The sequence below is a fragment of the Anolis carolinensis genome, chromosome 2 (assembly GCF_035594765.1).
Source record: "Anolis carolinensis isolate JA03-04 chromosome 2, rAnoCar3.1.pri, whole genome shotgun sequence".
In the NCBI taxonomy this organism is placed as follows: domain Eukaryota; kingdom Metazoa; phylum Chordata; class Lepidosauria; order Squamata; family Dactyloidae; genus Anolis; species Anolis carolinensis.
In genome coordinates this window covers 58,594,947-58,622,475 of record NC_085842.1, presented here as the reverse complement: position 1 = coordinate 58,622,475, position 27,529 = coordinate 58,594,947, and the positions used below count along the sequence as shown (strand labels likewise).

Below are 27,529 nucleotides of genomic sequence, written 5' to 3'. Positions count from 1 at the left end.
TCTACCCTAGCAAACCTTTTGTATCGTTATCCCAATACCCCCATGCATATGGGATATATTGAGCAAGGTGATCAGATCATGATATGAATAAACATAACAGTTTAAATAATAAATGCAAGGCCTTCTCGCGGACCACCCTGAGAATTTCGGGGGGGAGCTGAAGCCCCTCAAGCCCCCCCCCCCTCCCAGCTACATGCTTGGCCAAGGATTGACTCTGAAAGGAATGTGGAGGAGACAGGAGGGTTACAGATAACCCATCAATTACAGATTAGATGGGATAGTGTAAAACAGAGACAAATCTGGTATTCCCAGAGTCTGAAAGACAAACAATGGGAACTCAGGTGTGAGAAAGAGTGATGCCATGGACCAGAGGGAGCATTCTTAAGGAACTGGAGTCAATGTTCAGTGGGGAGATAAACGTTGGATTCTCATGTATCAAGTTGCCTGTCTTGGGAATTCTGTTCTTGGGTCTGTATCTTGTTTTCCTGCTTCAGTTCCATTCCTCCTGTTTGAATTACAAATCTTGTTTCAAGTTTCAAGCCTTTGGATTATGGTTATGGTCATACTTTCAAGCTTTTGGATAATTCTAGTTTAAGTGCAACAACCCTTACATTACAGTTGCTTACTTTTGCTTTAAGTGATTTTTAGAATTCTTATTCAGAATTGGTCGTTGCTTTTTGTTAATCTTCTGGAAATCTGGCTCCTGGATGTATTTTGAAACTGTTTTTATATTATATATTCATTTTTTTATATAAACTTACTATTCTTGTTCATCTGTTTAGTGTTCAGTTGAAAGGGGGATCAGGTAGGTGGCTGAGCTACAATACCATGTTAATTACAAGGGAAATAAACCATTGTTTTATTTGGAAATAGGTATATTTCTGCATACCTAAGGAAGCATCCATGCAGACAGAAACTAATAGGTAACAACCACTTTATTCCACATTCCCGATAAGCATTCCATCAAGTTAATTAACTACTAGGAGAAACACCTGGGGTATGCAATAGTGTTCCTGTGCCACTGACTGGGATACCAAAGTTTGGGAAAGGGTCTTGCAGTGCTAGTCAAGCCTTGAGGCATGTCCAAGTTTTAGGGATGCTCAAGTCCCATTATATGCAGTGGCATAATAAAATTGTGTCCCTTGTATATAACGTGAAATCAAGGCTTGATATTTTTTTTATTCTCTAGCCAGAGTAAACAGCAGCTAGGTTTGGGAGCAGAGATGTGCCTGGTCTCATCTGACGATTGTTCTGTGTCCAATTAAATACTGGAATCATCTGTAAAAATAACTTACACTGGAGTAAGTGCAGTTCTGTATAACTCAGCAAGAGGATTTTGACATACCATTCCATGCTAACATGCTCTTCAGGAACTTCAAGTGTGCATCATCTAGGATGCCCAGAGGGAGAAGGTGAATTTAGGAAAAGAGTCAGAGAGGAGTTGCCTGTATGTGCTTTGGATACTTCTCCTCCCCCCACTCATCTTGGCTCAACCGCTGCCACCAATCTTTTAAGTCTGGCAACTCATACATGCCTATCAAGCTGTTTGGTGGTTTAAAAATATTGTTTTAAATTATAAATTGGTAAGCAAATTCCTGCATTTAGTGAGGGCTCTCTGCATACAGAGAAATCACTGCTTCTCTTTAACTTCCAAACTGATAGGCACCCAAACTGTTGAGTCTGCTCATTAGAGGAAATAATGACAGATACACTGTGAAACTCCCAGAGAACCTCCATAAAGCTCTGTGAGTTCAGCTCATTCCCTGCTGTTCTGTTCTGTAGTACATTTTTGTGTGCTGGGTTTTAACTATTACATTTAAAAATAATAATAATCTCACATGATATACTGACATGGTTCTATACAAAACTACAGGTTTGCAGGTGATGTGAAAGTAGAAGTGTATATTTTAGAGTATACAATGATTAGTATCTCTTAGGCCTCATGATATTTAAATGTGACCTGTGGACCGCTGTTGGTCCCTCGACTATTTTTTTGCCAATTATTGGAGTTTCCAGGAAAGAAACACTCTGTAGTTCCTCATATCAGATGTCCTAAGAAGCACTGTGTTAAACAATATCTGTATTAAATTTATTTTTTCTAGCAAATACTTTCTAGCTAACATAGGGTAGCTTAATTATTTGTGAGTATACCTTAAGGTCCCACTTTCATTCAGAGATACAAAATGTCACATCATTGTATGTTTCTAATTATCAGAATAATTTGAACTATATGTATATCAAGACTCAGTTTTGCAAATAATGCTGGCATATTTGGAACCTTTTGGTCTCTATTTGGAGACTGTTTTGCTAATCACTGTGGCTGGACATATACGAAATAATGGATCTTCTGGACATAAGGAAAGTTGACAACTACAAATAAGGATATTTATGTTTTAGATTCTCTGGGACTGCTGCTACAAGAATATTCAGCACTTCTGAGCACAGGGGATCTTGAAAAACATTTCTCCTCTATCGTTTTTTGTTGAAACTGTAGAAGCTCAAGAAATCTTCAACAGAAAATGTATAATTCAAAAATATTTTATTGGAAATTATGATAAAACCTGAATATGAAGAGATTAGCATGGAACTAATCTGAGCAGGCACAGAAACAGCAAAGTTTACTTCAACCAGGATCTCAATTTAAGAGGTTCTTATTTGGTCCATGACAAATTGACAGGCCGTTTTGAAAATGTCAAGAATATATTCTAACATAACAAGATTATGTATATTATGTATATGTTTACAGATATAGTTACAAAGAGCCTTCTTTCTGTTTAACTTGGTAAATGTACAAACAGTTATACAAATTCCTCAATTACACACATCAAATATGTACCAAAGTAGTTAATTGCTTATTCTTCTCATATTTTCCTCTCCCCAAGCAATTGATTACAAAGACTTGGAAAGAGTTTATAAGACTCCCGACAGAAGAACTGTTCCATGCCTGAGCGGCTGGTTTCCCTCATTATCAGGATTCATCTGTTCTCCTCTGACAATATGGACAACAGTTATACTGCAGCACCAGGAGTTCATAATCTTCTGAATGAAACATCTGCAAAAGAAAGCTTCAGGTGTTAAATGTGCCTGAATATAAAGCACAAGATGGAGGGTGAGTAGGTTAGACTGTTCTGAGATTATTTCTGGCACTTTCTTCCTGTGTATCAGCAGTCATACAAACTATAACATAGAATCCTATCAATATCTGTCTCATTCACAACTTCATTTACAACGTCCTCTCACATAATACATATCATCACCAGTCAGCAATGTCCTCCTGTGGTTTCCATAGGCCAAGCATGCTGACTCTATGTAAAAGAATGTAAATAGACTCAAATTTGATAGTTGAAAAAGGGCAAATTTAAGAAACCAATGAAATCATTTCAGTGTTCCAGTACACTCTGTTCCTGACATCAAAGTCACTAGAAAAAAACACAAGGCTACAATAAAAACTGCATAGAGAAAATGATGAAATGGGGTTTTTGAGTAAAATATTTGTATTGTGTATAGATTAATTCAAGATTGGGGTATTATTCCCACCAAAGAAATTGTTCTTCAAATATTAAACATTGTTATTGTGTGACACAAGCTATTTCCAACGTCTTGTGCCCCTAAGATGAAGCTATCATATCATGGGGGCGAGGTGGGATGGACTGGCAAGATGTGTTCAGAGGGCGTTTGCCTTTGCCTCCCTGTGAGGCTGTGAGAGCATGCCTTACCCTAAGGCGCCCAATGGATTTTCATGGCTGAATGGGGATTTGGAGACTGACCTCTAGAGTCATTGTTCAATGTTCAAATCACTACACACCATGGCCGCTCTCTGTTTTTAAAAGATAGCAAATTTAATAAAAATGTAACTTAGGATAGCAAAACTTTAATCTCCAGTGACTGTAGCAGTAAATGCATCATTCTATTGGTTTTTTTCCCTGCATTTCTAGGCTTTGCCTTGCAGCACAATAGTCCTGCTACCGCCATTTACATGCAATGGTCTTTAAACTTGTGTATAAATATATGCCAGCTTAGGATACACTTCATGCATTTCAAAAACACTTTCATGCTCCAGTCCATGAAATATTGAGCCAAGATATATTTGTTAGTCTTTAAGGTGCCATGTTCCTTTCTGTCTACAGACTAACATCGCTATCTCTCAGGAAGTAACAGAATTGTAACAGAATGAATTGCTTATCTGTGTACAACTTTTCAGTAGATTTAGTCTCAATCATCCACCTCCAACAACAAAGTGCACCACTTGGGATATCATAAACAACGATTCACAAGCACCATGCAAAGTTTTCTATGGAAAGGGTTGAGTTTTGATTAGCCGCATATGCTGAAGACAACATGAACAAGACTATGGAATGCAGGCTCTTAATCATGTGTTCCTCCACATTAAGCACCCTCTTCTCCCACAAAATCTATTTACTATCTGATTACTTCTACTAAAGTAAGGTAAAGATTTTCCCCTGACATTAAGTCTAGTCGTGTCTGACTTGAGCAGGGTGGTGCTCATCTCCATCTGTAGACACCTCCAAGGTCATGTGGCCAGCATAATTACTTCTACTAGATGGTCAGAAAATGAGAAATAAAATTGCCAAAGAGAAACACAATTCACCCTTCTGCTCCTTTTTTAAAAATAGCTTATCCAACAGATTTAGCCATTGTCTTTGATAGTTATTTACGTTTTCAAAACATATCAGAACAATAAAATAGCTATGAAACCTACTGAATGAATTGTGTCAAAACATATGTAAATCTCACTGATTCAATGGGTGTAATCTAGTTGGGGTTACTAGTAGTATTCCATTCTTTCTGTTTTTATTTTATTTTAAGCCTTCATTCTATTTTTATTTTCAAGATCAGCCATTTGTATATACAGTAATAACCAAACCATAACTTCCTGGTATTTATTTCTGAGAAAAAGCACTCTCCGTTCCCAAGTAACATTCTGCTTGTACCTGAAAGCAGAAAGGACACATGGTGATGGGATTGTCTGGCAGCAGGGACCGGAAGTACTGCCACCGCAATGGCTTTGGCCAGCGTTTAACCAGCACATCTCTTCTACTCATTGACCTGAGAATGGCACGGTTCACTACCACAGGAACAAATTCTGATCCTCCTTGCTGCAGGAAAAGAGTGATCAACAAAGGAATAAAATCTTTGAATTTTGCAGATCACTGAGAAGATTAGATTTTTTCAAAGAATAAACATGTATTTCAATAAAATAAGACTGCACATAATGAGGTTGCATTTGCACTGAGCTGTCAGGTTCTTTCTCAGTTCTGTTTAGCCCTGAAAATATTCCTACCTCTGAGAGGCTTGTACATGTCCTACTGCACTCGAGGCTTGCAAAGCATTGAAGAGATTCCCCTGCAGCCCAGAACCCTTCATCGCCAGCACTAAATCAGTGCTGTCACCCAAGGCAAACATTATATGCTTCAACCATTCCTTGTGTATTTATTGTCCCATAATTTGTCATGCTTGTGGAACTACAGCAGGAATAGCTTCCACAAATTATTGCTCTTTCAGTGACAGGAAAACATCCTACTCACTTTCAAAAATGATACAAGGGAGGTGTCATGATATCTGGCGCCCCAAAGTGCACCCAAAGAAAATTCAGACCTTTGAGATATTTCAGAGGCACCGTATCTTCATGTAGCCACTTCTTTATATCATTAAGGCACTGCTTACTGCTCTGCATAGTCTTTACCGATCACTTAATATTCACGTGCCACTGCAAATGCCTTTGAGGACTAATTTTAAAGACTGACTTTGATGGGCTAATTTTGACAGCTGCTGTCCTTAGAAATTAGTAGCTTTATGACTTTTGCTGCCAAGTCTTCTAGAACAATAAAATGTTATACTCTGAAACTGTATCCTCATATAGTCCCAGATGGCAGTAGGTAGCTAGATTATGAGTGTGGGATTCAGCCCAGCATCAGCCTATGGCACAGTAGAAGATGTCATAGGGGTCAGTGACACTCACTGGGCCTAAAGCCACTACAACTATTGCTGCAGCCGACACCATCACCATCAGGACTGCCTGATTTCCCATAGCAGTCCTCTAATTTCAGTTTGAAGTTAAGAAGTTTTCTGAACTTGAGAAAAACTTGTGTATTTCATTATGTATGAAGTTGAGATAAACTTGCCGGCTGTAAGGCCACCCTGAGTCCCCTTCCAGGGTGAGAAGGAGAGGATACAAATATGTGAAATAAATAAATAAATGTATATCTCACTTAAAATAAAAAGCAGAAATGTTAATATCCAAAATGTTTTAATCAGTGTTTTAAAATCCACTCTGAGTGATTTTCAAGAGTCTCTTTGGCATTTTAACCACTTGACCTATGTCATTCTAGTTGGTCAGGCTGAGCACAAACCATCGAAACCTCTTAAGAAACAAAAAAAAAACTTAGATGGGTCTCATGCTCTCCAAAGAGCAATTGAAAATAAAATGACCAGGAAAAAATCAAGGCAATATTATACAGCACAGCACTTGTATCCACAGGATTGGTATCCATGTTTCATTTATTTATGTCCAACAAAGTATGTCATCTACGGTATAGGCATTTTTAGGATCTCCAGCATGACTGTATTGCATTCTTGGGCCAGAAGTACTTCATTACAATAGGATTTGCTATTATCCACTGGTCTGTATATCCATGCCAGTTCCTGGAATGTGTCCCTGCAGATATGGGGCTTGTACTGTATTATACTGTAGGGGTGATTCGTTGTAATTCATTAACAGCACAAAAAACAAAAATATCTTTGCTGGAGGGGAGGGCCAAGGGGAAAGACTAACCTCAAAACTCAGTTTTGCTGTGAATGGATCATCCTCTTCTATCTCCTCTGCTTTGTAAAGAAGACTCATTGTCTGTATACCTATGAATGTTTGTCAGGGAGGAAACATGGCTCCAATATGCACATCATGTAATGGCACTCTGTGCAAAGGTAAAGCTAGAACCCTATGATTTTTAATGTTCATTTCTACAATCCTCAGGTCCAACAGTGAAAAGCTATAAAACTGATATATAATTTTAGCAATTTCTGGATTATGACTTCTTAAAACTGTATTTAGCCAGCACCATCTCGCGGAAAGGAGCAAACTATGAAAAATACATTCATGTAATTGAATAAGATGTTACTCTTATCCTTTCAAACTTCCGTAAAATTCCTTAAATCTTTTTCCTCTCCCATTTTCTTCTGTGTATTGTACATTCTGTCTCATCTTCTCTAACTTCATGCCGTCATCCAGTAAGCAATACAACATTTTGACAGTGAAAGGAGCACCTAAACTACCAAAATGACAAGAATTGGCAACACTATCCATAATGATGGATTGCAAAGTAAGCCCACTCTACTCTTCCTTTGGTGAAGGATGTAATAAGAAGAAAGCAATTACTTGAAAAATAAAGCAACAATTATTTTTAGCCTTTACATTTTGATTTTTTTGTTGAAGGAGGTTTAAATATATACATGTATAGGATAGCTATATATTTGTCTCAGTGTCATATTTTCCTAAGGAAGCGCCAGGAACAGAAGGATACTGTCACTCATCTGCTCTTGCCATTTACTGTCTCTCTTGTTTAGTCTTGGTACTTCCAGGTCAATCAAAGCAACAGCTTCTTCATCAGTGATCCCTTCCTCTAAATAGAACTCAACCAAGTGCAAGATATCTGAAAAAGATACAAGTGAAAAAGGAAAGGACAGTCACTTCTGTAAAAAGCCTGTGGTATCAGACTGAGAGATGGTGGTGGTTTTGCCTTACACTTCTCGACCTTAGATCGTCAGAGATCAAGGTGGGTATAAGAACCCAGATGGTAAAACTGTATTATTCCACGCATACATACACACATATTCTGAGCTTCCATTAGTATAGGGTTTAATATACTTGGTTAACACAACTGAAAAAGATACTATGATTTGTAGCTCCTTTCCATGCTTCCCTCTTCTTCCACAGGGTTCCACAGGATTCAAAAAGCAATTCAGGATTGTCCTCATTATCGCCCTCCTCAGGCCACTGCGGCACCAATGAGCCCAGGAGGGCCTGGGCATCACCCTCCTCAGGTCGCCGCAGCATCAATGGGCCCAGGAGGACCTCGTCATCGCCCTCCCTAGGCCATTGCGGCTCCAGTTGATTTGTTGTTGTTGTTTGTTTATTTTGGCAATGAATGTTTGCCACTTTGTTACTTTTCTCTGTAAACCACCCTGAGACCCTTCGGGGACAAAGGGCAGGTTACAAATAAATTGTTATTATTATTATTATTATTATTATTATTATTATTATTATTAGTAGTAGTAGTAGTAGTAGTAGTAGTAGTAGTAGCAGTATTTGAGAGAAAGATTTAGCATCTGTATTGGGAGCAGTAACCCTAAAATAAGTGGAAGTTACTGAAAAGCTTTCTTTAACATGTTGTCAACCTGAAAAATGTCACAGAATGATTTGTCTAGTTAGGAATGTGGGGATAGTCCAGTACCAAATTGTTAGTTCTACTTTTAACAATGTAATTTGAATTTTTTTAAAATATTAGTTACATTTTACAGGCAGTCCCCATGTTACGATCAAGATAGGTTCTATAAGTTTGTTTTTAAGTGGCAGTTGTATATAAGCTGGAATAGTTAAATTTATTAAGTGTAATTCCAGCCATTTTTTAAAAAGTTTGGGTAGCATAGGGAAGGGTTAACACCTGTGATATTTGTTTTGCTGTCTGTGTCCTTGTTTAGAAGATTTCACCTCACTTTCTCTACCTGTGACAACTGGATTTTGAAAATTTTGGTTTTTCATGGAAACAAATATTTGTGACAGAACATCAGTGGAGACTCCTTTTTCCCATGACAACTCCTCCAGGAGTCAATTTCTCTTTCTAGGGGTAGATTTCCTCTCACTTCCTGTTGTAACTAGGAGTTGTGTGTAAGCTGTATTTTTGTAACTTGGGGACTGCCTGTACTAATAGGTTTGATCTTTCAACATACCATAAGATGAAGCTGCAAAGACAAAAGGTTGCCGGCAATTGATACAAACGTTTCCCAGGTTGTTCAGCAGGGGGTTGTGTGTGGAACATCTGTAACATAAAGGCACAAGCTCCTGCAAAGAGTGGAAAATCAGTATGAGAAAACTGGCACAATCTGAACAGATTTGGTGGCATCACTCTAGGGTGGGTGTTGAACTGAGAACTCTCGTCCTTCGCAGGTTTTCATCCTACTCATAACTGTGGAATGACCTGCCAGAAGAGATTTGATTGCTAAATCAGATATCGGAATTTCAGACACAACTGAAGACCCATCTCTTTCGGCAGGCCTCCCCAGTCAATTTTAAGGACTTCATGACAAAGAGCTGGAGAAAATGAGGGAAAGCGGGGGAAAGGGTGGAGTTTCATGAGGTTCTGTCTTTAAGGAAGACAAAGAATTTATTCCCATCACACTAAGAACGCCTCCTCCAGCTTCTAACTTAACTATTTGCTTAATTCCCATCACACGGACAGACAATGACTCCTCTCATTTCAAGGATACCAACACACTTTTTAAAATAAGCATCCTTTAGGGCAGCACTACCTTCAAGACCCTGCACTCAAGACCCTTCCACTGAAACAGAAGCACCTTTCTTAAGGCGGCACTTTCCCTGGGGTCATTTGCACTGAGATTTCTTCCCATTGTCCCTCCAGAATTTTGATTATTTATCTTTTTTTAAAAAAAAAATCCCGGATCTTAGGAAGTGGTTTTAAATTAACCCTGATCTTTCTTCAAGCCTCTTTGCATTGGCGATCTGAGGACATGGGCATTTTGGCTCCTCCCACACAAAACGTCATCTTTTATTTACAAGCGAGCAACAAAAGCAGACAACAGGGATTAACATCACGTGGTGAAATTGGCCATTTTACCCATCCTCTATGTAGGGAATTTAAAGATAAGTTGATTGCCAACCAGCTTAGGAATCATAGGAAAACCCAACACTTTAGAAACGACGAAATACCTCACCCCCTGCTGATTTTACTATGTGTGATGAAATCATAAGTTGTGAATTTTAATTTGCAGTTTTATCAGTGGATTTTAACTTGTATTTTAACTCTGGGAAACTTGTTTTATGTCTTTCAGTAGTGTTTTGGCTCTTGCTTTAATGATGTTGTATCCCACCTTAAGCCGCAGAGAGATGTGGATAATACATTTGTTGATGTTGTTATTGAAGTATCAGACCACCTTACAAAGTAGCTTCCAATGGAACCCGCCAATACTGGGGTAAGCATAAGAACACCTGTATGCACTCTCTGTATTCTGAATCATCTGTCTGAATCATCGCCACCGCAATTATCTATCTATCTATCTATCTATCTATCTATCTATCTATCAATCAATCATATTTCTAATTACTCACCACCATTTAGAAATGCATACAAGTAATCAGAACATCAACAAGTATATAGTTTTAAAAAACTAATACATATGTGTTGGTCACAAGAAAAATGTAAACATCTCTACCACAGATTACCTTTTTCGTCCAATAAAAGCTTATTTTATTACCATCTAATTTAGCCTAATAACGATTTTGGAACTCGTGTGCCAATTTTCCTTTCAAATCACATCAAAACAAGGAATTCATTGAGCCATAAAATTTCAAGATTTAAACAGGAGTTACAGTAAAGTTATAAATGTGAGCCATCTTATTATCTCATATTTAGAAGATGCAACTGTAAATAGGTAGTGCTCAGTAGATAGCAGCATTCGTGAAAAGACCGACTGGAGGAATCCTTCTCTGGAATGCTATGGGCACAAGTTATGTAGGCTAAGGTTTAGTTTCTGTTTCATTTTGAGGTTTTTTTAAAGGAATAGTGTGAAAGAAAGAGAAGCCAAAGTGTTGTTGGACAGAGGAGTATCAAAACCCACAAGTGTATAAAAATAAGAAAAAAATATTTACTTTCTCTCCAGCTCTGTAAGTATAAAATGATAGGTGGTCATTTTAGGATGAGGAAGGGCTTTTTGTGGCTTTTTCCACAAAAAGTATTACCAAGATGAGGAATTCATTGCCACATAAATGTGATGGCAACTAATACAAAGGGCTTAAATTAAAAATACCTGAGGGAAAGTGTTTATTAGCCCCAGAAACTATATACATCTGGTGGCATATGAACTATCTTGGAGCCATTTTCACGGCCACTGTTAGCAAGTCAACATTTTTACTTAAATGAATCCCCAAATGATCTCAGTCAGCCTAATAATTCTTATTTTCTTAATGTTCTTTTTACACCAATGGAATGATATCAGTATCAGGCCAGACATATAATAGTGAAACTGGGACCTTTAAACTTTTATAAATATATTTCCAGAATACGACTGCTTGAGTCATTACCGATTTGATTTTCCATTGCTGCAGAAGCAGATGAATTCTAGGCAACACAATGCCAGAAAGATGTGGACAAAGGTTGCTGAAGCAGGTCTTGTGGCTTGGAGGCTTGACGAAGCATAGGACCTTTGATTCATTCACTTCTATGTTCTTTTAAATTGCACAATTACTTCAGGCAGCTATATGGATCTCCAGGGCCTTATTGTATTTATATTATTTCAGGTGGCCAGATGGACTGTGTTTTTTCCTGTTCATTTAAGGTTAAGCATTTGTACCATACAATTTATTTTGACTGCACGCCCTTTTAGATAGAATTTCACTGAACATGGGAAAGGCTTGGACAATTACTAAAATGAGGAAGGCCAGCTTTTAGCAATATAATTTACAAGAAGGCATAGGTCCCAAGAGCTTGAAAAGATGGGGTCCAAAGTATGGGAACTGCTTTTTCCTGTGGACAGCCCCAGGAAAAAGAAAGGCATCACTCCTGGGAGTACACAGAAACAGAAACTTTGGAGGAATATGGTAAGGCTTGGTGGACTGGTAGGAGAAGGGAGAGGGGCACACACAGATTACAGGGCAAGGTAAAAACACATGCAAAAATACAAGTTCTCCTTTCAAATTATTATTTGAATTGCGACATCAAACGCAAAGTAACCTATTGCTGCACAAACACTGCATTTGATTCTAGCATGTCTCAGATTTTATACCAATGCCAAAGTGATCTCTTGTGTCATGTCAAATTTTAAAAAATGAGAACAATAAAAAACGAAACTTACTTCACTGTCAAGGAAAGGCTTGGATCGGATAGTCAAACTTCCCAGCTCAATTGATTTCTGAAATCTTGCTGGAATCTGCAGCCCCTGCAACTTGTCATAGGCATGACGAGCCAATTTATAGGCGCCCAGAGCTTTGCTCTGCTTTGCCAGTGCAAATAATGTATTGCTGTAATCAAATTAAGGAACAAAACGTACACATGACAAGGAGGAAAAACCACATCATTGCTTTCAATCAGAGGAGGTATGCACTGAAGCACAACCAAAGCAAGAGATCTTGACTGGAGAAGTCAGTTTACATCAACATGTTTACATAAACACAGTATTAAACAACAACTAGTTTGCTGAATGGAATGGTATGGTGGGAGGCGGCAAGAAAGCATGTGTGCCTGAGCAAGATAAAGGGATACAATCAGTAAGAAGAGACCTTTTTATGTCAGGGATTTGTGATACAGAGAGAACATGGGACTTAAAGATGGCTTGCAATAAAGAATTTATGCCATATTTGATCAATGTTGTGCAGCGTAAAATAGGTATCCTCAAACTGTGGCCCTCCAGCTGTTTGGGCCTCCAACTCCCAGAATTCCTGACCATTAAACAAGCTGGCTAAGACTTCTGGAAGTTAGAAGACCAAACAGATGGAGGGCCACAGTTATAAAATGCCTGGCATAAAATGTTACATGCAACATGCAGCATACGAAGATGCATTGCCAAATCTACTTTGCAAAACAAGTACTATAGCCCATCACACAAAGAAATGGGTTTTTTCACAGTGCATAAGTGATCAGCCAACTGCTAAGAGGTCAAATCTAGTCTTCCAACAAGCCCTATCTTAAAAATTGAGCATTAAAAGGTTTAAATATAAAAACTTTGCTTCATCTGGGTTAATTGGATTCCAAACCTTTCATCCAACATCACAGGGTAAGGTACCCGTGGCAAGTTATCAGGCACTTCTCCTGAACGAGGCTAGCCCTGATTATCTTCTACACTCTGAGCTATGAAGTATATTGGTAAGATTTGTAAGCATAGTGATCAAAGATTTTGGCATCCTTCATAATTTAAAAATTATGCTTGTTCATTCTACCTTCAAAACCTTGAAAAGAGAGCACTAAAACTTGGCTTAAGTCTGATACAAGGTAGATTGACTGGACTAGGACAAAACTACTAGGGACGCAATCCTAGGAGAAGCTAAGAAAGGTATGCTGTCAAAAACAGAAAATAGGAAAAGGGAGCTGCTTTTCAGGCAATTCATCCATCTATGCTTAGTACTGCGTATACAAAACAGCAATGCTCCAGGATATCAAACACATGTTGTTCTTAAACATACCTGGATATGTCAGGGATTGAATCAGACAGTGATGGAATGCAAAGTTGCTGCAAAAATTGTAGTGCTGTGGCTCTTTAAAAACCAGCCAATTCAGTGTGCTGCACGCTCTTCTGGACTAGAGTCTTTAACGTGAGATGATTTGATGTATTGGGCTCTGACTATCTGAAGGAAAACATTTCTAAGCTCCATGCCTGCATGGCTTATGGGTGTCTTTTATGGTACTGAGGAACTGGCTTTGGATTCTGAGTGTTAAAAAGATTTGGAGGCTCTCAACTCTGCGGAAGTAGAGGAACCATGAAAGATTTTTCTAGGCAATACATTTCTGCTTAGAATTTTAGGCATTTCAGCATATAGCCCACACTAATAAACCTTTTGTTTGGTTTAGAAGGCATCGCTTTGATTTGGCTTGTTGTGAATCCGAGGGGAAAGATGGGGTATCAATCAATCAATTTCAAAAGGATACACTTTAGAGATTCCCAAAGGAGTTTCCTTAGTGAGACTATGAAGTAAAAACCTGGACACATTGAATAGGGTTTCAGGCAAATAGTGATTGAAGGGTTCTTCCTGCAGTGTTTAAAAAAAGGTAACACTAGTAAGAAATACACAGAATTAGGCATTAGCTGATTTCTATCTGACATGACACTGCTTTCCTTTATACAAAAAGTAGCAACCCTGGAACATTCCAAAAATAATAGATCTAATCTTTTCTTTAAAGACAGAGGTCACAACAAAAAGCCATTCAGGGGACATTTCAAACCAGCTTGAACACATGAGAGCAGATTCCTAAAACACAAGAAATGTAAGAAACAAAACATATTATTTAACTGTTTACTGAATAGTTTAAAGCACAGAGAGTGAACTAAATGTGAAACTTTTAGGAAATATCTTACAGTGCACTTGTGGATGAAGTGATAGGCATGATAAAGTTCTGCCAAATGCTGGAAGTGATGAAACTTCTGTAACATTTCAGTCTTCTGCTGCTCATTGTCTGAGGGAGGAAAAGGCAGTATCAGTTTAAAAACCTCCACTGATCAGCTGCCAACCAGTTATGACAGATGCACTAAAGAAACAGCACAGACCATTTTGGTTACTACACTAGCACTCCAAGGGGATTATTTACTGCTGAACAAGTATGTCTCAAAGTCTACCATGTGTAGTCTGATGAGCTTCATACGCAATTCTGTACTCTTAAATCAGAAGAATTAAAATGACAAATGGCACTGGTGAATAGTTTTAACATGACCAGGGGCTATGGCTAACCGTAGACCATATTTGTCATTCATTTCTGGGAACTCAATCTACAGAAGTTACAGGGAAAAGTAAATAATACTTTCCTTGTCTACATTTAGATTGAACAAACATCCTAGAATCATAGAATCATAGAATCATAGAATAGTAGAGTTGGAAGAGACCTCAAGGGCCATCTAGTCCAACCCCCCGCTAAGAAGCAGGAAATCGCATTCAAAGCACCCCCGACAGATGGCCATCCAGCCTCTGCTTAAAAGCCTCCAAAGAAGGAGCCTCCACCACGGCCCGGGGGAGAGAGTTCCACTGCCGAACAGCCCTCACAGTGAGGAAGTTCTTCCTGATGTTCAGGTGGAATCTCCTTTCCTGTAGTTTGAAGCCATTGTTCCGTGTCCTAGTCTGCAGGGCAGCAGAAAATAAGCTTGCTCCCTCCTCCCTATGACTTCCCCTCACATATTTGTACATGGCTATCATGTCTCCTCTCAGCCTTCTCTTCTGCAGGCTAAACATGCCCAGCTCTTTAAGCCTCTCCTCATAGGGCTTGTTCTCCAGACCCTTAATCATTTTAGTTGCCCTCCTCTGGACGCTTTCCAGCTTGTCAGCATCTCCCTTCATCTGCGGTGCCCAAAACTGGACACAGTATTCCAGGTGTGGTCTGACCAAGGCAGAATAGAGGGGGAGCATGACTTCCCTGGATCTAGACGTTATTCCCCTATTGATGCAGGCCAAAATCCCATTGGCTTTTTTAGCTGCCGCATCACATTGTAGGCTCATGTTTAACTTGTTGTCCACGAGGACTCCAAGATCTTTTTCGCACACACTGCTGTCAAGCCAGGCGTCCCCCATTCTGTATCTTTGATTTCCATTTTTTCTGCCGAAGTGAAGTATCTTGCATTTGTCCCTGTTGAACTTCATTTTGTTAGTTTCGGCCCATCTCTCTAGTCTGTCAAGATCGTTTTGAATTCTGCTCCTGTCTTCTGGAGTGTTAGCTATCCCTCCGAGTTTGGTGTCATCTGCAAACTTGATGATCGTGCCTTCTAACCCTTCGTCTAAGTCATTAATAAAGATGTTGAACAGAACCGGGCCCAGGACGGAGCCCTGCGGCACTCCACTTGCCACTTCTTTCCATGATGAAGACGACGCATTGGTGAGCACCCTTTGGGTTCGTTCGCTTAGCCAATTACAGATCCACCTAACCGTAGTTTTGTCTAGCCCACATTTTACTAGTTTGTTTGCCAGAAGGTCGTGGGGGACTTTGTCGAAGGCCTTACTGAAATCTAGATATGCTACATCCACGGCATTCCCTGTATCGACCCAACTCGTAACTCTATCGAAAAAAGAGATCAGATTAGTCTGGCATGACTTGTTTTTGGTAAATCCGTGTTGACTATTAGCAATGACCGCATTTGTTTCTAAGTGTTTGCAGACCACTTCCTTAATGATCTTTTCCAGAATCTTGCCTGGTATTGATGTGAGGCTGACCGGACGGTAATTGTTTGGGTCGTTCTTTTTTCCCTTCTTGAAGATAGGGACCACATTCGCCCTCCTCCAATCTGCTGGGACTTCTCCTGTTCTCCAAGAACTCTCGAAGATGATTGCCAGTGGTTCTGAAATAACTTCCGCTAGTTCCTTCAATACTCTTGGATGTAGCTGATCTGGCCCTGGGGACTTGAATTCGTTTAGAGTGGCCAGGTGTTCCTGGACAACTTGTTTCCCTATTTGGGGTTGGATTTCCCCCAATCCTTCGTCCATTCCATGTTGCTGAGGTTGAAGATGGCTTTCTTTTTGTGAGAAGACCGAGGCAAAGAAGGCATTAAGCAGTTCTGCCTTTTCCCTATCCCCTGTCACCATCACCCCATCTACTCCTTGCAGTGGCCCTATCGCCTCCTTTTTCTTCCTTTTTCTACCAACATAAGCAAAAAAGCCTTTTTTGTTGTTTTTTATGTCCCTGGCAAGCCTGAGCTCATTTTGCGCTTTAGCCTTGCGAACCTTTTCCCTACAGGAGTTGGCTATACGTTTGAATTCTTCTTTGGTGATTTCTCCCCTTTTCCACTTCTTGTGCATGTCACTTTTGAGCTTTAGCTCAGTTAGAAGTTCTTTGGACATCCATTCTGGCTTCTTTGCACTTGTCTTATTTTTCTTCTTTGTTGGCACTGTTTGCATTTGCGCCTTGAGTATTTCACTTTTGAAAAACTCCCATCCATCCTTAACTCCCTTGTTTTTTAATATCGGCGTCCATGGAATGCCGCTCAGTAATTCCTTCATTTTTTGGAAGTCAGCTCTCTTAAAGTCCAGAATGCGTGTTTGACTTGTCTTAGTTTCAGCATTCCTTTGTATTGCAAACTGCAGGAGCACATGGTCACTTGCCCCTAAGGATCCAACCACTTCAACTGTATTGATCAGGTCTTCCACATTTGTTAAGATTAGATCAAGAGTTGCTGATCCCCTTGTTGCCTCTTCTACCTTCTGGACCATAAAATTATCTGCAAGGCAAGTGAGGAATTTGTTGGACTTTGTACTCTTGGCTGAGTTTGTTTTCCAGCAGATATCGGGATAATTGAAATCGCCCATGACTACTATATCTCTTCTTTGTGCCTGTTTGGTCAGCTGTTGACAGAAGGCTTCATCAAGTCCTTCATCCTGACTCGGAGGTCTGTAGTAGACACCCACGACAAGATCTTTTTGAGTCCCAGTTCCCTTGATTCTTATCCAGATGCTTTCAAGCTGGTTTCCCGGATTACAGTCTTGCATTTCTTCTGCAACGTAACTGTTTTTGACATATAAAGCTACTCCCCCTCCTCTCCCCTTTGTTCTATTTCTGTGAAAGAGGTTATAGCCCTCAATGGTTAAATTCCAGTGATGGGAGTCATCCCACCAGGTTTCAGTGATGCCTATGACATCGTATGTGTGGTGCTGTGCTAGGAGTTGGAGTTCGTCTTGCTTATTTCCCATGCTCTGAGCATTAGTGTAAAGACATGTAAGCCCCTGTGACCTCCCCTCGAACTGTTTATTTGGGATTATTGTGCTCTCTGTACTTGGTCCTTGCTGTGTTTGTGCAGCCCTCCGTTTAGCCTTACGGCGGTTCCCTGTGGTCGTGGGTAATATAGTGTTCGCCAGGCTGTTGTTCCCCTCCCCCAGTGGATTTAGTTTAAAGTGCGCCTGATGAGGTTTGTGAGTCTGTGTGCAAAAAGATGTTTTCCTACTTGTGTGAGATGCACCCCATCGCTTGCCAGTAGTCCATCCTCTTGGAAGAGTAGACCATGGTCAAGGAAGCCAAAATGCTCCTCTTGACACCATTTTCTGAGCCAGTTATTGACCTGTACTATTTTTCCGGCCCTTGTAGAGCCATGTCCTACAACGGGGAGGAGGGATGAAAAGATCACATGTACATTATACAGTTTTAGCTTTGTTCCCAGAGCTCGAAAATCATTTGTGATCTTTTGAAAAGTATGCCTAGCGGTGTCATTGGTACCTACATGAATCAACATAAGGTGGGGAGGGTGATGGGGCTTTAGGAGCCTGCTGAGCCTCTGAGTGATATGGTGTATTTTTGCCCCCGGGAGGCAGCATGTTTCTCGAGCCATCCCATCCGGTCTGGAAATGATGGCTTCCGTTCCTCTAAGGAGGGAGTCACCTACTACCAAGACCTGTTTCCTTTGAGGATTGACAGGGTCCCTTTTGTGCAAGACAGTGTGTATGTCCCCTGAAGAGTGTTCCTGTTGAAGTGAATCATGTAGGTGTAAAGTGTTGTCCTCCTCCTCAACATCCCCAGTGCATTCATCAATGACAATCCATTGAGATACATCCGAGAGCCCATTACTCTCCCAAGGATGTTCCTGTTGCTCCTGGTCTATGATTGGGGATGGGGCATTTGCATGATTACATAAGTGTGACTGTGGTGATGCACTGTCCCTGTCAGGGCTATCCCCTGCGCATTGATCCAGGATGGTCCACTGAGTGGTATCTAAGAAACTGTGGTCCTCCACAAGATGTGTTTCCTGATTGTATGTTAATGATGTAAGAATTTCAAATCTGTTGTGTAAATGCAGCTGAGCAGAGGAGTTCTGTGGAGGCTGCCTGGTCCTGCGTCTCCTTCTATGGGTGACCTCCTTCCAAGCCTGAGGGTTGTCTACCTTTGAGTTGATCTCCCCATAAGGTTCCTGATCATGGTCTTGGTGGTGTTGGTGTGATGCAGGCTGCTGATCTACAGCAGCGTGTTGTGCAGTGTCCAAGAAGAGCTCGAGTGCCTGAATGTCCTTAAGGGTCTTAATACGGTGCTCGAGCTGTTGGATCCTCTGCTCCATCAGAGTCATCTGTTTGCATTTGGAGCAGATGTAGTTGTCTAGTTTTTGTGTGAAAAAGCGGAACATGCCACAGCTGGTGCATGTGATGGGAATGTTTTGCTTTTGTTGCATCTCTTGGTGAGCGTGGTGGCCAAGTGGGATCTTTGTACAGTTAAGTAATATGCACGCACTTTATGTGCAGACTGCAACAAACCACGTCTTTGTGTATTTGTTTATGCTGCTTTGTTTCCTGTATGTACTGCAAAGGATAGTTAGTAAAGGTGCCTTTTTCTGGCAAATAAAGCTTTCCCAGAAACTCAATTAACAGGGGACAATGCCTGCTGTCAATCAACTTACGTACCTGGCTCTCTTTCAACACAACAGTCACACAACAGTTAGACTTTGACCACAGGAGCCAAGCCCAAACTCAGTTTAAAATCTTAGCCAAATCTTAGCCAAATCCTACCTGAAGCCAGGGAGCAAAAATGTCCTCCTGCTTCCTCTGCTTCTGCGAGAACCAACTGCCCTTCTGGGATCAGGCTCTGGCAGAAACTCACACTGGCAAATAAAGCTTTCCCAGAAACTCAATTAACAGGGGACAATGCCTGCTGTCAATCAACTTAAGTACCTGGCTCTCTTTCAACACAACAGTCACACAACAGTTAGACTTTGACCACAGGAGCCAAGCCCAAACTCAGTTTAAAATCTTAGCCAAATCTTAGCCAAATCCTACCTGAAGCCAGGGAGCAAAAATGTCCTCCTGCTTCCTCTGCTTCTGCGAGAACCAACTGCCCTTCTGGGATCAGGCTCTGGCAGAAACTCACACTGGCAAATAAAGCTTTCCCAGAAACTCAATTAACAGGGGACAATGCCTGCTGTCAATCAACTTAAGTACCTGGCTCTCTTTCAACACAACAGTCACACAACAGTTAGACTTTGACCACAGGAGCCAAGCCCAAACTCAGTTTAAAATCTTAGCCAAATCTTAGCCAAATCCTACCTGAAGCCAGGGAGCAAAAATGTCCTCCTGCTTCCTCTGCTTCTGCGAGAACCAACTGCCCTTCTGGGATCAGGCTCTGGCAGAAACTCACACTGGCAAATAAAGCTTTCCCAGAAACTCAATTAACAGGGGACAATGCCTGCTGTCAATCAACTTAAGTACCTGGCTCTCTTTCAACACAACAGTCACACAACAGTTAGACTTTGACCACAGGAGCCAAGCCCAAACTCAGTTTAAAATCTTAGCCAAATCTTAGCCAAATCCTACCTGAAGCCAGGGAGCAAAAATGTCCTCCTGCTTCCTCTGCTTCTGCGAGAACCAACTGCCCTTCCTGGAATAATACAACCTTATAGCCACTGCTGTGAATGTTGAAATTATGAAATAAGCATGTCCTATTTCATAGATTGCAGCTTAGACCAAGAGGGACCAATATGCTCAGTATATTTTGTTGTCTATAACTGAGCTTAGAAGTTGGGCCCACCTTGACTAATCATACCACTTTGAAACACTGGATGTCTTATAGCTTAGTAAGAATAAGAGGAAACATATTTAAGATTAAGGTTAAAGTTGTCATCCTCAGAAAAATTGTGCATCCAGTACATTCTACAGAGCCAATGTGGTATAACTAGTACGCTAGGATTTGGGAGACCCAGTTTAAGGTTTTGATGAAGTGATAAAACTTTGGCCCAGTCACTCTCTCAAACTGATATGATTTTGTGAGGGGAAAGTAAGGATGAAAGCCTTGCCACACTGGGTTCACTGTAGGGAAAGTGAGATATAGATGTAGCAACTAACTAAACAACATAGCCAGTAAAAACAAATAAATCCCTGTGACTTCCAACAATCCAACGAGGATATTTAGAAACCTTTCCAACAAGCCACAGCTGTGGAACTGTGGGCCAAGGACTCCATTAGGGCCCACAACTCAACTTTCCCAACACAAGTGCCAAAAGAAACTTAATGATAGAGTCCAATTAATTAAGGTCAACCTTTCTCTCCTATAAAAATCTTGACTATTTAAAAACAAGTAGCTCTGAACTTTAGCCCCCCAACTACCGGTTCAGTAGTATATTAATGAGAGAGGTTTTCCCCCTGTCACACAGAGATCCTTCTTTAGGTGAAGGGGAAACACTTTAAAGAGAAGGAAAATAAAACAAAAGGTTACACAGTTCCACATTCAGTGTCTAATGTGTTGGAAGGGACTATGTTTAAGAGGAATTGGGGGGGGGGGGGGAGAGAGAGAGAGAGCAAGAAAAATGTTACTGGTCTCCAAGGAAAGAAGTTCCAAAAGAGTGAAATGCCTGTAAAAAAAAAAGAAATACCCCAAGTGTTGCCTAAATGGAAACTGACATAGCCAGCCCAGTATTATTCAGAGATATACAGTGGAATATCCCTCCATCTGTTAAGGAACCGGGAAAAAAATGAAGATATAGATGAACTTGAATTAAGAATAAGGTTTGTGTTTTGTCATCAATTCCAACCATACATAAAAAGGTAAGATCATAAAGCAGACAGTATAAATATCTGACTACAAAAGAACATAGTCTTTAAGTCTTGTAGGGTGCAATTTACAAAGAAGTGTCAAACTATTTAACAGTTTGTGAGATGTTCTGCCTTCATGCATGAATACACCGCATGCAAACATACTTCCATACCTTGAGCAATATCTAAACACTGCATGGAGAGCATCCAGTAATAATACCCTGCATCATTGAACCGGCTTTCTACCACAGCGTTCTGAGTTAATTGTTCCAACACTTTGACGGCCTCAGTCTGTCTGCCAGCTTTGTGGAATGCTGCAAAGGGGGCCAAAACAAAGAAGATTTTACTGAGTGATTAAACTAATTAACCTGATTAAAATTAAGAACAGGTCTCGCAACTAAACAAAGAAACAGATGAAAAGGATTATACTCTGGCGGTTTTCTACACGCTTGTGGGGAAATTAACGTGGCTCTACATACATCAAAAAGGTACTTTGTGGCTTTTGTGGCATCTCAAGCTTTTTAAATGCTTTCTGGGGGCATAATCCACCAAGCATGGTGATGGTGCAACCTCCATTCAATTGAAGGATACTTTTGTATTGTTCCTGAGTAGTTCCATTAAAACAAACAAAGTTAATGCATAAGCAGTGGGAAACAGATGACACTTTACTAGTAGGTGGAGATAAGAATACCATAATTGCTACTTTTCAAGCTAGCTAACAATTAAATCAGTGTCAGTCTCTTTTCTCCAAGTAACACTTTGTGTTATTCATATCTTGAGTGCTCCAAGTTAACCATGATTTAAAAGGGGCTACACAGAGAGTTAATTCATACTTTAGTTTGTAATTGTAGGATAAACTTGTTAAAAAAGTCAATGACATAAATATTGCTAAGCAACTGAAGAACAGCATATGTCTATTTTAAATAGCCATGTTTCCCCAGTGAACCCTGATCCCTTCTCAGCTGGTACTTCTGTTCATTGTTGACAAACTCCTTCATTTAGAAGACACACAAATAATTCCAGACCAACCATGTCACAGGTGTATTTGTCATTTTGATTCAGGTTCTTGTACTGGATTTCAAAATGCAAAGTACATTTCAGCTCTAACTATAATGAGTCCCCAAGTGCACTTAAACTCAGTCACAGGGCAGAATGCGATGGTTAACTTGCATCTACCACTGATGGCTAGAAGAGTCAAATTCATTGGAGCTGGAGGGCGATCCCCTTCTCTGACTGCAGCTCCCCAGTCGACCTAAAGCCAGATCTGGAACACTGGAAACACTTCTGAAAATAGTTTTTACAAGGTGTGAAGTGAGAGGGGAGGAGAAGAAAGTTCCAAAAAGTCATTCAGTGAAATAATGGGTTTAGTTTATAGATTGTAATTTGATTGTTGTCTACAAACACCACATTTAGATGGGTTGAGGGTTGATTTGCTCCATGTTTTCCATTAATGTGATTGTTGCCATTTTTTTTGTAATTTTTGTAGGATCACAAATTCTAACAAGTTGGAATTAGTCACAAGGACTATCCAGAAATATGCAATTAAAGCCCTCCTGAAAGATGTCCATCCAACCTCTGTTTAATGATCTCCAAAGATGGAAAGCCCACCATCTCCCCAAGCAAACTATTCCACTGTTAAATAATTCTGAAAATAAATAGGTTCTTTCTAATTTATAAGTGGAATCTTGCAGCGAAAATGTTGTATTTTGCGTTCTGGAACAAGAGAAAGCAAGCTCAATAGTACTGTACTTGTAAGATCAACCACAGAGTAACTGCTGATCCGTATGCACATACTCAAAGTGCATAAGCTTTCCACCATGCATGCATGCATCCCAGAAACCCTCTCTCCTTGCTAGAAGCCTTATTTCCCTCATCCCCTTAACAAAGAAAGAGTGCCCTGCAAGAATTACTGTATTGTTGTCTCTCAACACATACAAACACAAACCTGCATGGAACCTGTGGGAAACTAAGAAGAAACATGTCTGTGGCAGTGGACTGAGAAGGTTAGGTAGCTTACTGGAAGCTGTACAAATCTAGGGGACACGGATTGTACATCCCTCTAACACAGTGATTCTCAACCTGTGGGCCACAGTCCAGCAGTGGGAGATAACGAAAATCCGGTCCGCGAACCTCCTTCCTCATTGGGGTTGTTGTATGTCTTTCGGGCTGTGTGGCCATGTTCCAGAAGTATTCTGGAAAGACATACAACAACCCTGTGATCCCGGCCATGAAAGCCTTTGACAACTCCTTCCTCATTATTTATTTATTTTATTTATTTTATTTCTGCTCCTTTCCGCAGAGCTGTCCATTGCATTGGATAGACCACATCAGCTCTAGATTATTAAATATGGTTTTCTGTGGGTGAGCAGATGGAGACTACTGGATGACATATGTATGTTCTGTATCAGATATTAGAGCTGATGTGGTCTATCCAATGCAATTTTCCAAATCAGCACCCCAAATAACCAAACTGAATCTAAAGTTGACCAAAAACTTATTCGTAACCCTTTTGGTACTAATGTTGGAGAGTGGTCCCTGGTCAAAGTGGGCCCTGATCAAAATGGTCCTTAAAGTGGGCCCTGGTCAAAGTGATCTCTGGTCAAGTGGGACCTGGTCAAAAAAAGGCTGGGAACCACTGCTGTAACAGGACTTCGTTTTTGTGTGTTTCATTTCTGTCCTATGAGGGTTGAATGAAAAGTAATGCCTCCACCTTCATAACTCCTCTACAGATGGCAGTACTGGTATGTGGCAGGTACTGGCTTGTTCAGTAGACTCTCCTCTACAGTTCCATTTGACGGGAAGCCTTAGCATTGAACAGTTGTGTTGTTAAAGTGAAAAGTATGGAACCCTGCGCAGACGGTCGGTCTATGCGACTTAAGCAGGGTGCAGTCATTGAATTTTTAACAGCAGAAGGTGTCACCCCAAAGGAGATTCATCAGAGAATACAAGCTGCTTATGGTGATTGTGTTGATGTCATGCGTGAGTTAGGGCCTTTTACCCTAGCACTCAAGACCTGGCTCTTTACTAGAGCTTTTGATCTATGTTAATTTTATCAATATTTGTATGTATGTTTTTATCCTTTACAATTTTATCTTGTAAATCGCCTAGAGCATCTTGGATGGAGGGTGATTAATAAGTAATTAAATGATGATGATGATGATGATGATGATGATGATGTGAGTACTGTGTGTCGTTGGGCAAGTAAGTTTAAAGATGTTGAGGTGGGAACATCTGACTTGTGTGACAGACAAAGAGTTGGATGTCCTGTGACAGCAACCACCGAGTTTCACAAGCAAAAGGTTGACAAATTGATTCAGGATGATCGTCGTATCACTGAGAGAAATTTAAAGCATAATCGACATTTCACACGAATGTGTGGGTCACATTATTGCTTTGCTTGGCTATTGGAAGATCTGTGCACGATGGGTACTGTGAGACACTGGTTGCGGAAACAGAATGTCGACTTCTTCCGTGACGGCTTCAAAAAACTTGTTCATCATTGACAGAAATGTATCCAATTTTCTGGTGATTATGTGGAAAAGTGAATAGTGGTAGTTAAAGAGCACATTCTAAGGATTATTTCTGCATTTGATTTATTAAAATATTCCCATCCATACCAAAGTAACGAAGGTGGAGGCATTACTTTTCATTCAACCCTCGTACAATAAAAGTACTTGGAAATTCAGAGTGTATCCTTCATATTTTAGTTGGTGAGAATCCAGTTAAACTTCAATTTCAGGTTCTAACATAACGTTGAAAATTCAAAGATGGATGTTGAATACTTCTGCAAGACACTGCAATGCATAACAGCCACATCTTTTGAACTGGTGATTAAATTTGTTCTCAATTAGGCATTGTTTTATCAATTAAACAATATTCCTGTCACATCCAAAATATTTAAGATCTGTTCAGAATCTTTCAATACTTTTATTGCATCCCTTTGAGTACCTTTCCTAAAAAAGAAATCGTTTGGGTTTTGTTCTTTGAGTATCATTACAATAGAAACAACAAAAGGAGCAACAAGTAATTCTACCTTTTTGAGCCTCTTCAAATCTATCATTTTCTGCCAGCCACTGAGCATAGGGAACATAGACATCATCCTTAAATTCAGGGTGCTTTTCACACAAAGCAAAAGCCTGATGAACAAGATAAATTCAAATTAATAGGATGCAAGATACAACTGAATGTTATTATTTCCAAATTCACAAATATATCTGAGAAACCATTTTTGACAGTTTCAAATAGTTCCAAATAATGAAATATGTGAACTTGATTTTAGAACATATCCAAGAAATGATGCTCTGATCAGCAAAAATTATGGACTTTGGGCTCATTAATCTATTCCTCAAAATAGTTAAAACAAAAGCACCAATCCTTTATACATTTCCCAGCAAATAGGCTTCGCTGGAACATAAGTTTGAAATCAGGCTTACACTCATCTAGAACTAAACGTCACTGCAGTTTATGTCTTAAGTGAGAATTATTTCACACTAAGAACACATGGACTGAAATGCATAGATCAGTCTAATTGTCAAGAAAGATCAAATATAACAGGAAATTCTAAGAATGATTTACAATTCATAACAACTAGTTTCCACTAGATTGCACTGGTTTTCTCCCTTTTTGCTTGTAGTTGGGCAGATGTGTCCTTCCAAAATAGAAATACAACATAATCGTGTTGATTTTTGCTGTGTCTTAACAAGTTTTGAGAGAAAGTAAGCAATATGGCAGAAGCCATGAGCAACTACTTGCATAAAGACATCAAGTGCAGAAATTGAAAAATAAAAAGCTCAAGAAGTAGACAAAAGAAAAACCAGGGTGAGCAGAACCATCATTTGTGGTTTTCTATTGTGGCACAGTATTCATAAATCCTCTGCTCTCAGCAGTGAAGTAAAGCTATACTCACTGAATTAATGAGTGAAGGTAAACATGCAACAGATTAATATCTCTCTCTATAACTTCTGCCATAAAACAAACCCCATAGTGTCTAACATGCTGAATGTTTGCTAGTTAGTTGGGACTGTAATTAATGAACTTCCTTCCCTTAGTTGGCTTGCTTCCCATGTAAATGCTTGATTATTTTCGTAGAACCTCTAATAACAAGATTACTCTCACCCGTACTATACAATTTACCAACAGAAGGTAAACAGCAGCCCTGAGCCTGCATGCAGCCACCCGCTAGACTGGGTATCGTTGGACAAAAAAGCAGGAGCAAATGTATTGTCCTAGAAGTTTCCAGGAGCATAATTCACAATTAAATAGGTTGCAAGTCTTTCTGTGCTGTTTAAGATAATGAAATACCTATTTATTTATTTTTCGAAACTGACTTCTACTCAATTTTAATGTTCCTTTTTTATTTTTATTGCCCCTTTTGGGAGTATTTCTGGCAGTTTGTGTGGTCCTCACAGGAGCCTAGGGACAGAAAATTAACACCAGGACCCACTTAGAGTGAAGTGATTTTCTGAGTGGCAACCCGTATGTAGCCGAAGCAATAACACTCCAAACAAGTGGAAAAGATTAGCACGCTTGAGGCAGCTTTAGCCTCGGAGAAAGAAAAAAGAAAAAAATTGCTTGTACCCCCTCAAGAATAAATATAACTGATAAGCCTTTAGCAAAGGACTGCACTTGCCTCATCCCACTGCTGAGTCTCTACATAGAGCTGTGTCAATGCCTTCAAATCACCAATCTTCATGTATGTTTCTGCTGCATAGCCATGATTGAGTAACTTTTTGAAATAATATGCACACTTTGTCAAAGGCTCCCGCTCAGCTTTATCAAGCTTCCGAGCAATATCGATCAGACTAGATTTAAAGCAACAATAACAGACAATTAAACAGACATCTTGCCTTATAAATCATTAAAACTATTCTTAATTCTTGCTGCATCTTACACATACGCACATGCATAGGCTGCTCTCTATAGGTTCACACGTGCAACTGGAGGATTTTGTTTCCATTAATTAGCAGTTCTAGCTTACTCGGAAATTTATCTGTTCATCAGAAAGGAATTGAAGGAGCACAAGAACTCCAGTAAGCAAAACCCCGAGTAAACAAATGCAACTGGAAGACATCTGTTAGCAAATCCACGATTACC

General features: G+C 39.9%; 1 protein-coding gene across 3 annotated transcripts in view; it reads right to left on the bottom strand.

The window, feature by feature from the left end:
- Positions 1–2,522: 2,522 nt before the first annotated feature.
- The window catches only part of ift122 (intraflagellar transport 122), a 106,715-nt gene continuing 81,708 nt past the window's right edge, over positions 2,523–27,529 (bottom strand). For all 3 annotated transcript variants that reach the window (XM_008116992.3, XM_008116989.3, XM_062969768.1), the window contains 11 exons: positions 27,066–27,237; positions 25,470–25,572; positions 21,610–21,750; positions 14,317–14,414; positions 13,890–13,990; positions 12,103–12,268; positions 8,965–9,076; positions 7,539–7,667; positions 6,794–6,873; positions 4,953–5,117; positions 2,523–3,052 (listed from right to left, as the gene is read on the bottom strand). In XM_008116992.3, the coding sequence (XP_008115199.1) occupies positions 2,969–3,052; positions 4,953–5,117; positions 6,794–6,873; positions 7,539–7,667; positions 8,965–9,076; positions 12,103–12,268; positions 13,890–13,990; positions 14,317–14,414; positions 21,610–21,750; positions 25,470–25,572; positions 27,066–27,237 (1,351 nt within the window). In that variant the 3' untranslated portion in view covers positions 2,523–2,968. The remainder of the gene's footprint in view (positions 3,053–4,952; positions 5,118–6,793; positions 6,874–7,538; positions 7,668–8,964; positions 9,077–12,102; positions 12,269–13,889; positions 13,991–14,316; positions 14,415–21,609; positions 21,751–25,469; positions 25,573–27,065; positions 27,238–27,529) is intronic.